The sequence below is a fragment of the Cydia amplana genome, chromosome 24 (assembly GCF_948474715.1).
Source record: "Cydia amplana chromosome 24, ilCydAmpl1.1, whole genome shotgun sequence".
Classification (NCBI taxonomy): domain Eukaryota; kingdom Metazoa; phylum Arthropoda; class Insecta; order Lepidoptera; family Tortricidae; genus Cydia; species Cydia amplana.
In genome coordinates, this window is record NC_086092.1 from 4,501,392 (window position 1) to 4,514,695 (window position 13,304).

General features: G+C 38.1%; 2 protein-coding genes across 2 annotated transcripts in view; one reads left to right on the forward strand and one right to left on the reverse strand.

Moving 5' to 3' along the window:
• Positions 1-12,812, reverse strand: part of LOC134659156 (GILT-like protein 2) — a 186,962-nt gene extending 174,150 nt beyond the window's left edge. The window contains exons 1-5 of the mRNA XM_063514785.1: positions 12,751-12,812; positions 12,110-12,147; positions 9,585-9,734; positions 7,997-8,182; positions 5,500-5,775 (exon numbers count right to left, since the gene is read on the reverse strand). Of these exons, the coding sequence (XP_063370855.1) occupies positions 5,548-5,775; positions 7,997-8,182; positions 9,585-9,734; positions 12,110-12,147; positions 12,751-12,811 (663 nt within the window). The 5' untranslated portion in view covers position 12,812 and the 3' untranslated portion in view covers positions 5,500-5,547. The remainder of the gene's footprint in view (positions 1-5,499; positions 5,776-7,996; positions 8,183-9,584; positions 9,735-12,109; positions 12,148-12,750) is intronic.
• LOC134659287 (late histone H2B.L4-like) lies at positions 3,600-4,118 on the forward strand. Its single transcript, XM_063514940.1, has one exon. The coding sequence runs from the start codon at positions 3,630-3,632 to the stop codon at positions 4,029-4,031; it is 402 nt and encodes a 133-aa protein (XP_063371010.1). The 5' UTR covers positions 3,600-3,629; the 3' UTR covers positions 4,032-4,118.
• Positions 12,813-13,304: the final 492 nt, after the last annotated feature.

A 13,304-nucleotide genomic window follows, 5' to 3' on the forward strand; every position in this document is an offset into this window, starting at 1 on the left:
TTTTATTCATTCGGTTTTGAGACGTGTGTAATTCACATAAGGTTGGTTTTAGCATAGCTAGCTGTTGTTATTGTGTCGTTGTGTCTGTCTGTGTATTGTGCAATTATTGAATGAGCCCGGTGAGCGGAAACACAGAGGGAATGCCTTAGGGATCCTTGAGTAGAGTTTTAAAAACGGCGACGGTTTGTAGGTACCTAGGTATGTCCTCAAGTTGTAGATAATAGGTACTTATTATTTTGCTTTTGCAAGTTTTACTTGACTCTTCGATAAGAGAAGTTGCTTTGCAATCGAAAATATATATGAACCTATTTATTAAAAAAAATACTTAGGTCAGGTATATAATTAAGGGAGCCTATGTATCTGTCGTTTGTATAAGTACATATGTAAATAATTTAAAAAATCCCTAGGTACAAATACCTAGGTCAGGTATATAGGGGAGCTCGGGACACTCGCCTTGCCTCATATTTACAAAATCCGCGCCAGGTTTCGTGAATCTACACATATCTGGAGTTTGTCTAACTAAGCTAATTTCTGCACCGACTTGGGCAGAACCAAGTGTGAAAGTGCCACTTTAAACCTTTTCATAGAAATTTCACGTTCATGGTGACACTACCACACTTTGTCTGACTCTACTACGTTTATGTTTACAAGTTTTTGGCGGTGTCCAGTCATATGGAAACGATAACAACCAGCCATGCACATCCTCACCTGCCGCGCAGATGCATCTATCTTTCTCACTCATTCATCTTCTTTCTCGTTCTCACTAGGGCAGAGGTCAGTACGGTCAGTAATAATATCCCTGACTATTTTAGTACCTTGTCGCTGTAACTGCTTTCAGTTGTTTAACTGATGCGCTTTCTATTGCCAAGCTGGTGAAGCTAGTACGAAAAAGTTGCAAAATATTCAAATTACCTACCTAATAAAATTGCAAGTTTTATAGATGAGGGGCGGCTAACCAAGGGTGACCATTTGGTTCTTAGTTTAAATAGGTAGATAAGGTTACGTATATTTCAATGCAGGTTTGAATATCTGTGCTATTGACGATGGATCTAAGCGCAACTTACATCATTCCACTAACCCGGGGTTAACCGGTTAAACCTGGAGTTACCATGGTTACCAGTACAATTTGACACTGGGTTAACGGTTTAACCGCTAAACCCCGGTTAGTGGGATGTGGCAAGTGGCGCTAAGACTTTTACTTTTTAGGCAAGAACTTTTTTAAATATTAGATTATTTTGTAAAATGAAATATAAAACCAAAATAATATTGAGTATAAATAAAATAAAATATGTTTAAACTATTGTGGTCAATCATTGTTAAGAGCCAACAGGAGTGGTCATTTCTCCATACAAACGTACTCGACTGTTTCCTCCGTGGGTTTTGAAGCTAGAGCAATGATTTTTTCAACACAGATTAATATTGTCAATATCTGTGTTGGACCGTTTTGCTTTTTTTGATATTTTTGTTTTTTAAGGCGCTAGAGCCCTTCAAAAATGGCCAAAATGGCCTAATTGACTATGCCGCAATGAGAGGAGTGCTATTCAAAACTGACATCAATTAGTCAAAAAAGCAAAACGGTCTGACACAGATAATGTCATAATCATTTAGATTTCCAAATTTGGTTACGATTGGTTAAGTGTTGGAGGAGGAAACAGTCGAGTACGAAACCTCGATTTTTGATATTTTTACGCAGGATTTTTCGCCTTGTCCTTATCGCACTAGTTTTAGGAGCCGCTTCCGTTAGCGAGACGGGTATATTTACCTAAAATATTTTAATCTTAGCTCCTGTTGGTTCTTAAATTAAAACATGGTTGTCAATACATACAGGGTGTTTCCTGTAACAGGGGCAATAAATTAAACTGTAGGCTGTACTCCTCAAACTGACCAACATTTGTTCAGTAACTTTTGAAAATAACTCATGTTTTGATTTTTATTACACTTTAAAGTTTATTCTAAGAAGCAACGTTTTGCAAATTTTGTTATGTTTAAAGCATGACAAGCAACGTCAAACACACTGATGTCAGCGTACATTGAAGGCAGTATTTATTTTGTATGGAAATGAGGAATCCTAAAGGATTCATACTTTTTTCAAGTTGCTGAACAAATGTTGGTCAGTTTGAGGAGCACCTACAGCCTTTAGATAATTTGATTGCTCCTGTTACAGGAAACACCCTGTATATTACCTATGTAATTGTCATTCAGGTTACGGCCAAGGTCGCGATATCGGTCCTTTGTGTAACAGGACTCGATCGATAATCTAGGCGCCCGCGCATGCGGGACAGCGATCGACAACCTTTTTGTATTAAAACCATTTTATAAAGAAATTAACGTGAAACTTTGTATGTTTGGATACTTCGATGTTTGGAAGTTTGTTCCTCCTTCACACGTAAACGGCAGATTGGATTTCGATGAAATTTCCGGACGCAGCGAATTAACTAAAGGGTACCTTCTGATGTAAGTACCTAGTGCATAATTGTTTTCTATCGTATTTTTTCGGAAACGTTCGTATTTGTCATGCTACTTCAGTCAACCTCAGTACTTTTGAAATAGCAAGACACATAAGTTTCCGTGAAAACACGATGGAAAATATCAAATCTCAGTTTTGTCTTAGCAGCGTAGGGTCTCAGAGTTCTTACGTCCGTCTGTGGTAGGGACAACCCGTATATCCTTTTGCAAACAGTGTGCGACCCCTGGCCGCAGCTGCGCGCGCAGCTGCTCGCGACCGTTACTGGCGCGTGCGCAGTGCGCACCATCCCCAAAATCCATTCATAGTTCATACACCTTGGTGTTAAAGCCAAAAGGACGTAACAGACAAGAGTATGTTACTAAGATGAGTCGTTTTGTGTATAAATGGACGTTGTATGCACTTTTACATTAATGACGTCTTTCATTAAGATATAAGTGTGTACCTAGGTATCAAGTGGCGCGGCGTCATAGAGCTATAGATTTAAAAAGAACCCTAGCTTATTCTGGAAAAAGAGGCTGGAGTTACGAACATTATAGTGAAACAAATACCTACTTACGTCGGAGCCGGTTTGAGGCAATGAGGCTGTGAATGAGCATATGAGACAGCTTTTGTTTTTTCTGTATCAGCGTAGGACCGTAGGTACCCAATAATAACCCCTACCAGTAGCGTAATAATGTACCTACCTTATTAAAATAAGTTTTATTTATTTATTGGAGATTGTGTTGGTGAAAAACACATGCTTAGGTATTAAGTATTAGGTACAAAGTATCTAGATACTAACTGCCTACACCCTACTACTGTCCATAATATGCCAACTTTATGTGTCTTATAGCAATCGCTTAAAGATAAAGCTTTAAAAATATTTTAAATTAATACTGAAATGAAAATATGAAACGAAAATATTGTACATACATTAACTATAGAAAGCATAAAATAACGTGTTAGACTGTGGGTAGTTTAGATCAGCATATTTTTATTCTACCCGACAAATCATTCAAAGATCACGAGGATAAGGTTCTCTTTCGTGATTGGCTTACGCATTTCTCCTAAGTCCTATAAAAACCCGGTCATTTGCTGCTGACAACTTAATACGCGAAATCATTCTGAATCCTACACCAGTCGTAATCGCAGATTGTAAATTATACACAAATATAACAACAAAATGCCTCCCGTCAAAGTTCCGAAGAAGGCACTCAAATCCATGGAGCCAGGAGGCGGCCTGATCCCTAAAAAGAAGAAAGACAGCAAGAAGATGGCAAGAAAGAACTACGACAGCTTCTCAATATACCTCTTCAAAGTGTTAAAATCGTGTACAGAAATCAACGTCGGTATCTCAAGAAAAAGCATCCTAATCATGAACAATTTCGTCAACGATATCTTGGAACAAATCGCTTGTGAAGCTGGAAGGTTAATAGCACACGGAAAGAAGACTACGTTAGGCGAGAACGAAATAAGAACGGCCACAAAACTACTCATTCCTGGCGAGCTGGGAAAGCACGCGTTGCTGGAGGGGGAGAAAGCGCTCCGGAATTACAAGAACAACTCGAACAGCCAGAGTTATTAATTTTAGTTAATGTGTAAAATCGATATTTAAAGGTTGATTATTTTTATTTGCCATTGTTGACATGAATGGCCCTTTTTAGGGCCGCAATTGTCTGTTTCTATTATACACAAGAGTCGATCGATCGTTCGATAAAACAATTCAATATAATAATGGAAGCCTTTCTGGCCGAACTGGTGAATTGGACAAGTGGTCACCTCACTGCAAGGCTCGGAACTGGTTTTTTCTTCATACAAAAAATACCGTTATTATTACGTTATTTTTCGTTCTTTGGTTTATTTCATTTTTAATGGGACAAATCTAATGTGGATTTGTTACCTATATACATGATTCAGTCCTACGTAAAAATAATTAAACGTATTGGTTTAAAAAAAACCGGTTCCGAGCCCTGCTTCACTGCTCCTGTAGGCTTAACTCGAGAGCGAGCGCTACGACAATACGACGCGCACGTGATAGACTATGCATCCTTTTCTAATTAATACAGCCAATCATTTAACGACTATGAAGTGTCGTAATTATTTCTCTACGTTAATCTTTCGCTATGCCTTGTCCCGTAAGTATACGTCTCTGACAATTTGTTACATTCAGTAGCAAACATTATGAGAAATTACTAACTGAGGGTATGCCTGACATTGGGAAATAACTATCTACCCTCCCAAGAATAATATTCAGCTCGGCTTTGCTATACATATACACGATTTCTAACTGAAGGTATGCCTGATATTAGAAACTACTACCTACCCTTCCATTTACAACAATATATACACGACCGGTCGACCGGTCTGGCCTAGTGGGTAGTGACCCTGCCTGCTAAGCCGATGGTCCTGGGTTCGAATCCCGGTAAGGGCATTTATTTGTGTGATGAACACTAATATTTGTTCCGGAGTCATGGATGTTTTCTATGTATATAAGTATGTATTTATCTATATAAGTATGTATATCGTCGCCTAGCACCCATAGTACAAGCTTTGCTTAGTTTGGGGCTAGGTTGATCTGTGTAAGATGTCCCCCAATATTTATTTATTTATTTATTTATACAGCTCGGTATTGCTATATACACAATTTCTAACTGAGGGTATGCCCGATATGTGAAATTACTACCTACCTTCCCATTTAACACACAATAAATCAAACCAAGCATGAACCAAGCTTTGCTAATACTTAGATAGTTTAGTTATCATTCTAAATTAAACCTAACTTATACCCTTAAACGAGAAATTCTTGTATATATATTTATTTTAAGGAACTCGGAAGCGGCCCTAACGATTTCGATGAAATTTGTTATATGGGGGTTTTCGGGGCGTAAAATCGATCTAGCTAGGTGTAATGTCTGGGAAAACGTGCATTTTTGAGTTTTTATATGTTTTCCGAGCAAAGCTTGGCCTCTCAGATATTGTTGTACATATGAGGAGCATCTTGTGTGGAAAGTAGATAGGTAAATAGCTATGTGCTAATAAAATATGTCATCAAAGTGTACAATTATATTTGCACCAAATTCAGAGAATATTAGACAAAATGTTCACACTTTAGTTTTACATTGAGATGGCGGATTTTTCAAAGCTTCGCATATTTTCTTCTTCAAGTTGTCGTACATGTCAAACTTCTCGCCATTTAGTAACACATGAGGTACGCCATGTTTTGTGATCTTATCAGTCTCTTTGCCGTAGTATTCTAGTAGTTCTTCCCCCTTTTTACCTTTAGCGCATTCCTTGATAGGCTTTGAGTCGATGTTCATTAAATCTCCACACTGAAATCCGATAGATTTTAAGTAGGTATTATAATATATTATTTTATTTTTTTACAATTATATATATATATATATATATATATATATATATATATATATAAGAAATCGGACCACCCCAGCATTTTTATCATTTTTTCAATTTCTGTAAAAACTGTATGTGCTACTGTGACATATTATATACCTAATGAAAGGTTGGCTTTTCCTCTATAAATTGATGTGCTTTTCACAGGTTTACTTCCAATATTTTCAGGCTTTCAGGGCTAAGAACTTTGTCACCCTAAAAATGCATACTGGAGTGAAACTTATGCATAATGGGAAAACTGCGATTCTAAAGATATCAAGTAAAAATTAAAACAATTTTCAGCATTTTAATACCGTATATTGCCTCCTCTAGCCCTACGACATGCAGTCATTCGGTTTTTCATTGATCTTATGAATTTTTTTACAGTGTCTTGAGGGATGCCCGCCCATTCTTCTTCGATCGCAGTCTTTAGCTCCAGTAAGGATTCAGGGGCGGGATTTCTGGCCCGGATTCTTCTTTTCAGCTCGTCCCAAATGTGCTCGATCGGGTTTAGGTCAGGACTGCGGGCTGGCCACTCCATGACTCTGATGCCGACCTCCTCCAAGTACTCCTTAGTGATCCGGGCTGTATGCGGCCGAGCGTTATCTTGCATGAGGATGAACTCATCGCCGATATAACCCGCAAATGGGACCACATGATCAGCCAGGATTTCCTCCACGTACCGACGTGCAGTCAAACCGCCTGAATTCGGTCTGGTACCTGGCCCTGTGATGAACACAATGTCCGTCTTCGCTTCCAAAGAAATACCAGCCCAGACCATGATTGACCCCCCACCATAAGCAACACGTTCCTCGATGCAGCATTGAGAGAACCGCTCCCCAGGTCTTCGGTAGACTCGTACCCGTCCGTCATTGCCAGACAAAGTTATCCTGCACTCGTCGGAAAAAAGTACGGAACTCCATTGCTGAAGGGTCCATTCTTCATGTTCGCGAGCGAAGACGCGTCGTTGTCCACGATGTATTGGGGTGAGTTTTGGGCCATTTGCAGCTCTGTGAGCTGTCAATTCCTTCTCCTTCAGTCGTCTTCTAACTGTCCATCGGCTGATAGACACATTCCTGGTCTCTAGGAGCTTCTGCTGAAGCTGAACGGCATTCAGTCGACGATTTCGTAGCGAGGTAAGAACGATGAAACGGTCATCTCTCTCAGAAGTGATGCGAGTTCTGCCAGTTCCGGGTCTTCTGGATAACGTCTGATCTACGCGGAATCTCTGGAAGACACGTTGAACCGATGACTTCGATAGGTTGAGTTGTCGAGCCACTGCACGTTGACTAAGCCCTCCCTGCAATAGGGCAACTGCTTGGCCGGCTTCAGTCGAGGTAGTATCAATTTTTCTCCAGTTTTTCCAGGTTCAGGCGATGAGAGTAGTGTTCAGGAAGACGTACCAATCACAAATGATGCATAAACAATGATAATGACTGTTTTTATACCTAATGATAAGTGGTCAATTAGTGCATGCGCTAATGAGGCAGTTGGAGGGGGGTGATTTCCAGGCCCATATTTTGCACAATATCCATCCCCACTCCTGAATATTGATGTCATTTGATAGGGCAGAAAATTATCTACCACGTGGTATTTAAATTATCATGATCGAGGTTACAGTTTTTACACAAATTGAAAAAATGTTGAAAATGCTGGGGTGGTCCGATTTCTTTGCACCCGAGTGTATATATATATATAACTTGGCAAATTTCATAGTTTTAGGTCAACAGAAAGTATGTACCCTAAAAATTTTGATTCCCTTAAGAGTGTCGAAATATACCTACGTTTTTTGTGGCATAAACGGCCGTATCTTTATTCTACGTTTAGTTTAGAAGTTTGATTTATTTCACAGCTTCCAGGGACTGTAGAGTTGTAGACCTGAGTATTATGGTTTCAATTTCAACTCGATACCTCTACGCGTTCCCAAGATAAAGGGTTTTTACAGACAGACGGACGGACGGACAACACAGTGATAGGTAACACAGTGATCCTATTAAGAGCGGTTTCGCACTACGTCCGATCCGAATCCGATGCGAATCCGTGAAAATATGGTCCGAAGTAGCCGTAGAACTATTTCTATGGTAATTTACGCACTAGATCCGATCTCCGTCATCCGATTTCGGAAAGAAGGGTTTCGTGGTTTCCTTTTGAGGTACTTACCTTTGTGGCGTCCATATCAGTGGATCCATCGCCTCCCCACGTACCGTTCATCATACAGGAGATGTAAGGTGACGTCGCACGAATGTCCTTCAGTTTATCAATAGCACAGGCATGGAGCTTGTTCCCATAACACTCCTTTTCGCCGTGCTGGCAGACTATTACGGTCTTACCATCTACTTCTTTCCTCTGAAATTGTGAGTTTTATGTTATGCATATTTTTTCTGATATAGTTCGGTTCCGTAGTGAACTATTAGCCTTATAGTTTCGGCATATATGTCTCTGGTGACGACGCAAACTCGCACATCTCTGGTGGAAACGCAGCCTTAAGGGGCCCACTGATTAACCTTTTCCACGCCGTGTCAAACACAAAAGCTGTCACTCAGACGCCACATCATTGAAGTTTCAAAACTGAAGTTGAACTTTATGTATATGCACGTATGTTGCTCTGTGGTCTGTGACCGATTAATCGGTCTTTGGCGTTGAACCTACGGTGCGGATATATTGGTCATTGGCGTCCAAAAGGTTTTCAGTGCGCCGGACGGTATCGGCCTGTCAGTTGTTCGGAACTGTCAACTTTTTGTTCTGGCCTGACGGCCGATACCGTCCGGCGGACTGTTAATCAGGGGCCCCTTTAGAAAGCTGAAATTTAGCAAGGGTAGGTAATTATATATGTACATATACGGCAACGGCAAACGGAAACGGCAGGAAGCGGTGTGGTTAAATGAAATTTTCGTTGTAATTTTTATATTATTACCTAAGTAAAATATCTGGGAAACCGAGCAGAAAATGCCCATTTAGCAAATTACATCTAAATTGTTAGAGCCGTTTGCGTGATCCCCGCGACTTTTAAAAATAACTTGTGATTTGTTTATTAATGAGCGTTTTCCAAAAAAAGTGTACATTTCATTCATTTCTTCAAAATATTGACTTCTTGGGCTCATTTTACTCAGAATCATTTGTACATTCACGCCTCATACATGAAAAAATGTGTCCCAAAATTTTGTATGAAAAATTTTTTTCCAGTGCGTCACGTTCATACAAATAAAAAAAAATCATACAAGAATGTGACGATCTGGAAAGGAATTTTTTGGACACATTTTTTATGTATGAGGCGTGTATGTACAAATGATTCTGAGTAAAATGAGCCCAAGAAGTCAATATTTTGAAGACATGAATGAAATGTACACTTTTTTTGGAAAACGCTCTAATACACTTTAAAGTTTATTCTAAGACGCAATGTATTGCGAATTTTGTTATGTTTAAGGCGTGACAAGCAACGTCAATCACAATGATAATTGCGTCCATTAAAGATAATATTTATTTAGTGTACTTTCCCTCCAGTACGGCTACCATCAGTTTGGCACTGACATAAACGCTATCGATAACGTAATTTACTTTCTATACATCTCGCTCGTACTCGCATATTAGTGCGAACGAGATGTAGGTACCTATAGAAAGTAAATTACGTTCTCGATGGCGTTTAATATCAGTGCCAAACTGATGGTACCTAGCCGTATAGGTGGTATTAGAAAATTCCACCCTGTATATATATAAGAATTGCTCGTTTAAAGGTATATATTTCACTAACGTTAGCATTTCCATATGGATACAGTTTGAGATCGATGTAAGATCCAATTTCCGTGAATACGGGGTCCAAACGTTCTATTTGGAATGTTACGCAGTCAGGGCACAGAGATTCATAATACAATTTTAGATCCACTTTATCTACTTTCTTTATCTGAAATCAAAATGGTATCTTTAAACACAAACTATTAAAAACCTAAAGAATCAATTTTACTAAAGTCCGTCAACCAAATCTTGTCAGTAGTAAAAGGCGGCAAATTTGAAAAATCGCGGGTTAGCAACACTGTGTTCAAATAATTCCAAAACGCGTGTCATCTGTGTTTTATCTGTGGAATGTGGATCGTGAACGACAGCCGTCACCTTATTTGTTTTCATTTGGTTTTCATTCTGAATCGTTTCTGTTTCAAGAGATATTTCTGCTGTCACCATTAAATACCAATACATTAAATAAGAATAAGCAAAGCTAAGGGGCCTACAATGTACAATCATGCTCGTTGATGGTAAACATTACTGAAACAAACAAACAAGTACTGGAAGAACTCTTTCGAACTTTTAAGATTATGTTCAGTTTTTTTGTTTTAGGGTTAAAAGGCATTAATAAAATTAAAACGTATGCCTAAATCTATCCAACAAGACCATAAATTGTGTCCTGGAAACCGTCCATAGGCCCACATGTCTAATATTTTCAGCAATCAGTTGTGACTATTTACAAAGGTAAACCTTTTAAACAGTATTAAGAGCCTTGATTATATCGCCGTTCTTTCGCAATATCTACCTAATCCATACATGTTTGTTGCAGGATTAAATCTTGCCCAATATAAGGCGTTCGTAGTAGGTAGTATCTTTTCAGACAATACTTACCTATGGCGGTTTATGTACGTGTACAACGCAACCAAGTCGAAAAGTGACCCTTATCTTATTTACCTTTAAATTAAATAAACACCCAAATATCAGTTGTTTTATTTTTAATATGTATATTGTACAATATATACCAATCAAAAAAATTACACAGGTATGTCATATTCATCCAGAACAGTACACTAATTTACATTAACAAGTGGCATATTATATTGTAAATAACAAATATATGCACTATCTAATTAAGTAATTATCTGCATTTTGATATGATTTTATTTTAGTAAACTTAGAAGACAGATAGGGAACAAAGAGAATATAAGCACTACTATAGGGAGTTGTTTTTGATATCTTCAAATTTGTTCATCATTTTGATTAACATTGTTTTAACATCGCTTTTAAATTGTCCGTCCATGTTTCAATTTTTTTCAATAAACCGCGAGTGACAATTTGAATTGACGTACGCAGGGCGCGCTCAGCGGAAAAAAAAAAACTGTTGGTTCGATGTACATTGCTGCTTTTCTTAGCGCAATACTGCTCTTTGAGTGTTGCCCTACTTTAGTTTGCTTTACATTGCTACTGACAAGATTTGGTTGACGGACTATAAATCTCTTTTTTTATCTTTTTTAAATCTAAATTAAAACTTAAGTTAATTACCTTCCATTTTACTAAATAGTCTAAATCAGGGATGTAACGGATGTGGTTTTATTGGAACCGAAAGCGGAACTAGGGGCCCGTTTCTCAAAAGTTTGTAACTTGTAATACAAGTGGATGTCTCTTTCTAACAAAAGCTGTCAAAAAGTGACATCCGCTTGTATTACAAGTTACAAGCTTTTGAGAAACGGGCCTCTGGTGTCTTAAATTTAGTTTATCGGAACCAGAAATGGAATCGGAAACGAAAACGGAACCGGAACCATAAGAATCGGAGCCTGAGTGAGATGTGGATGAGATGTTAAGGGTAAGTCTATTAAAAATACAAATTCGGGGCGATGAGAGAATGAGAGGTATAAACTTGTTTGTTTTTGATGCCGCGCTAAGCTTTGACATCCGATATAACTTCCGATTCAAAAATAACGTAATCGGAACCGAAGCGGATGTGGAATACCAGTCGGAACTTCCGACTTAACGGAATCGGAATCTGAGCTCCGTAACATCCCTGGTCTAAATTAAGAATAAAGAAATAACAACATGACCAACATACAAATTATTCATGAACTAAATGAACCTAAGAATAAAACTAAATAGAAAAACCGGCTAAGTGCGATACAGACTCTCCCATGAAGGGAAGCGGCAAAAAAAATCACGTATTTGTATGGGAGCCTCACTTAAATACTTATATTATTATGTTTTTAGTATTTTTTTTTGTTATAGCAGCAACAGAAATACATCATCAGTGAAAATTTCAACTGTTTAGCTATTCACGGTTCATAAGTTACAGCCTGGGGACAGACAGACAGACGAACCGACAGGCGGACAGACGGACAGAGTGGAGTCTTAGTAGTAGGGTCCCGTCGGAAACCCTAAAAACAGTCTAAATAGGTACTTACGTAATTAATATGAATCGAAACATTTTCAGAAAACTACATAACTAGGTAACTTGTGTTACATAACTGAAACACAAATAAGTAATAATAAGTCTTGACGTTTTATTACGATTTTTGGAAACAGTCTTACCTCCATGGATTTTATATCCCAATCCCTTGACCTAATATCTGAAATCATAATAATAGGAATGTATTTTTTTTTCATAATAATTTCTAATAGGTACTAATTTATACATAATTTGCTCGCTTGCCACTCTAACCTCCACTGATGACCAGCTGCCAGGAGCTCATGCAGCTGACTCATTTATATAAAAGTTGATTTTAACCATAATAGCTGTATCTTTTAAAAAGCCGCAGTGTTAAATGCCTTATTTTCAAACAAATCGGGAGACAATCAAGGACCAATGAGTTACTGTGATTAAGGATACACAGTAGCTATTTATTGAACAAAGCTATCGGGATTGATAGCCTAATTAAGCTTCTGAAAGTAATGGCCAAGTAGGTATTATAAAATATGCATTTTACGAAAAAGGGTCAAAAACTTGTGTACACCATAAACTAGAATGGCCCTTAGCCCCTTGCACATGTAGGGAATACAGGAGACAAATAAAATAATTATCTGGTACCTACCAAGTAAATGTTTTTGTATGAAACCTATTATAACGTAAATTAAATTTGTAGTCTGTTCGGAAAGAGAAGAGTCGTGGAATGTATTGGGCTCCATACAATCCACGAATCTTCGCTTTCCGCACAGACTCTATAGGTACATACCAGCACTTCCAACGGCGGCACCAGCCACTAAACAAAACAAGAACATGGAATATGGCAACATTCTGAACGATTCTTGAGCACCTTCTGACGAAAGTGAAGAAGTGTGCACGTAAATAAATATATATACCTAGTCTGTCTTCAGGCGTGCGGGGCGTGCCCAACCTTATTACGCTCGTTCAGTGCAATACAGGGTGGCCCAAAAACGTTGACAAAAAACTATTAAGAATATTTTACGTCTTTTACAAAATGTAATTAAATATCAAATCTACAAGCATTTAACTAAATTACTAACGCATTATCTTCAAAATATTTAGCTTTGATTAGTAGGTATACAAATGCAAGTGTTTGTTAAACTTGTCATCACTGACTTAATATAAAAGAAATAGACACACAAAGCAGAACAAAAACGTCAACAAATGTGGATCCCAATGACGTTTCGCACCATTTGCATTGATGATAAAAACGCTTACGTAAATTTTGAGTCAAGATAAATGTTTCGTACAGAAAAGAGCTTAATGTCGTAAGCATTAAGTGTCAAATATGCAAACATAAGT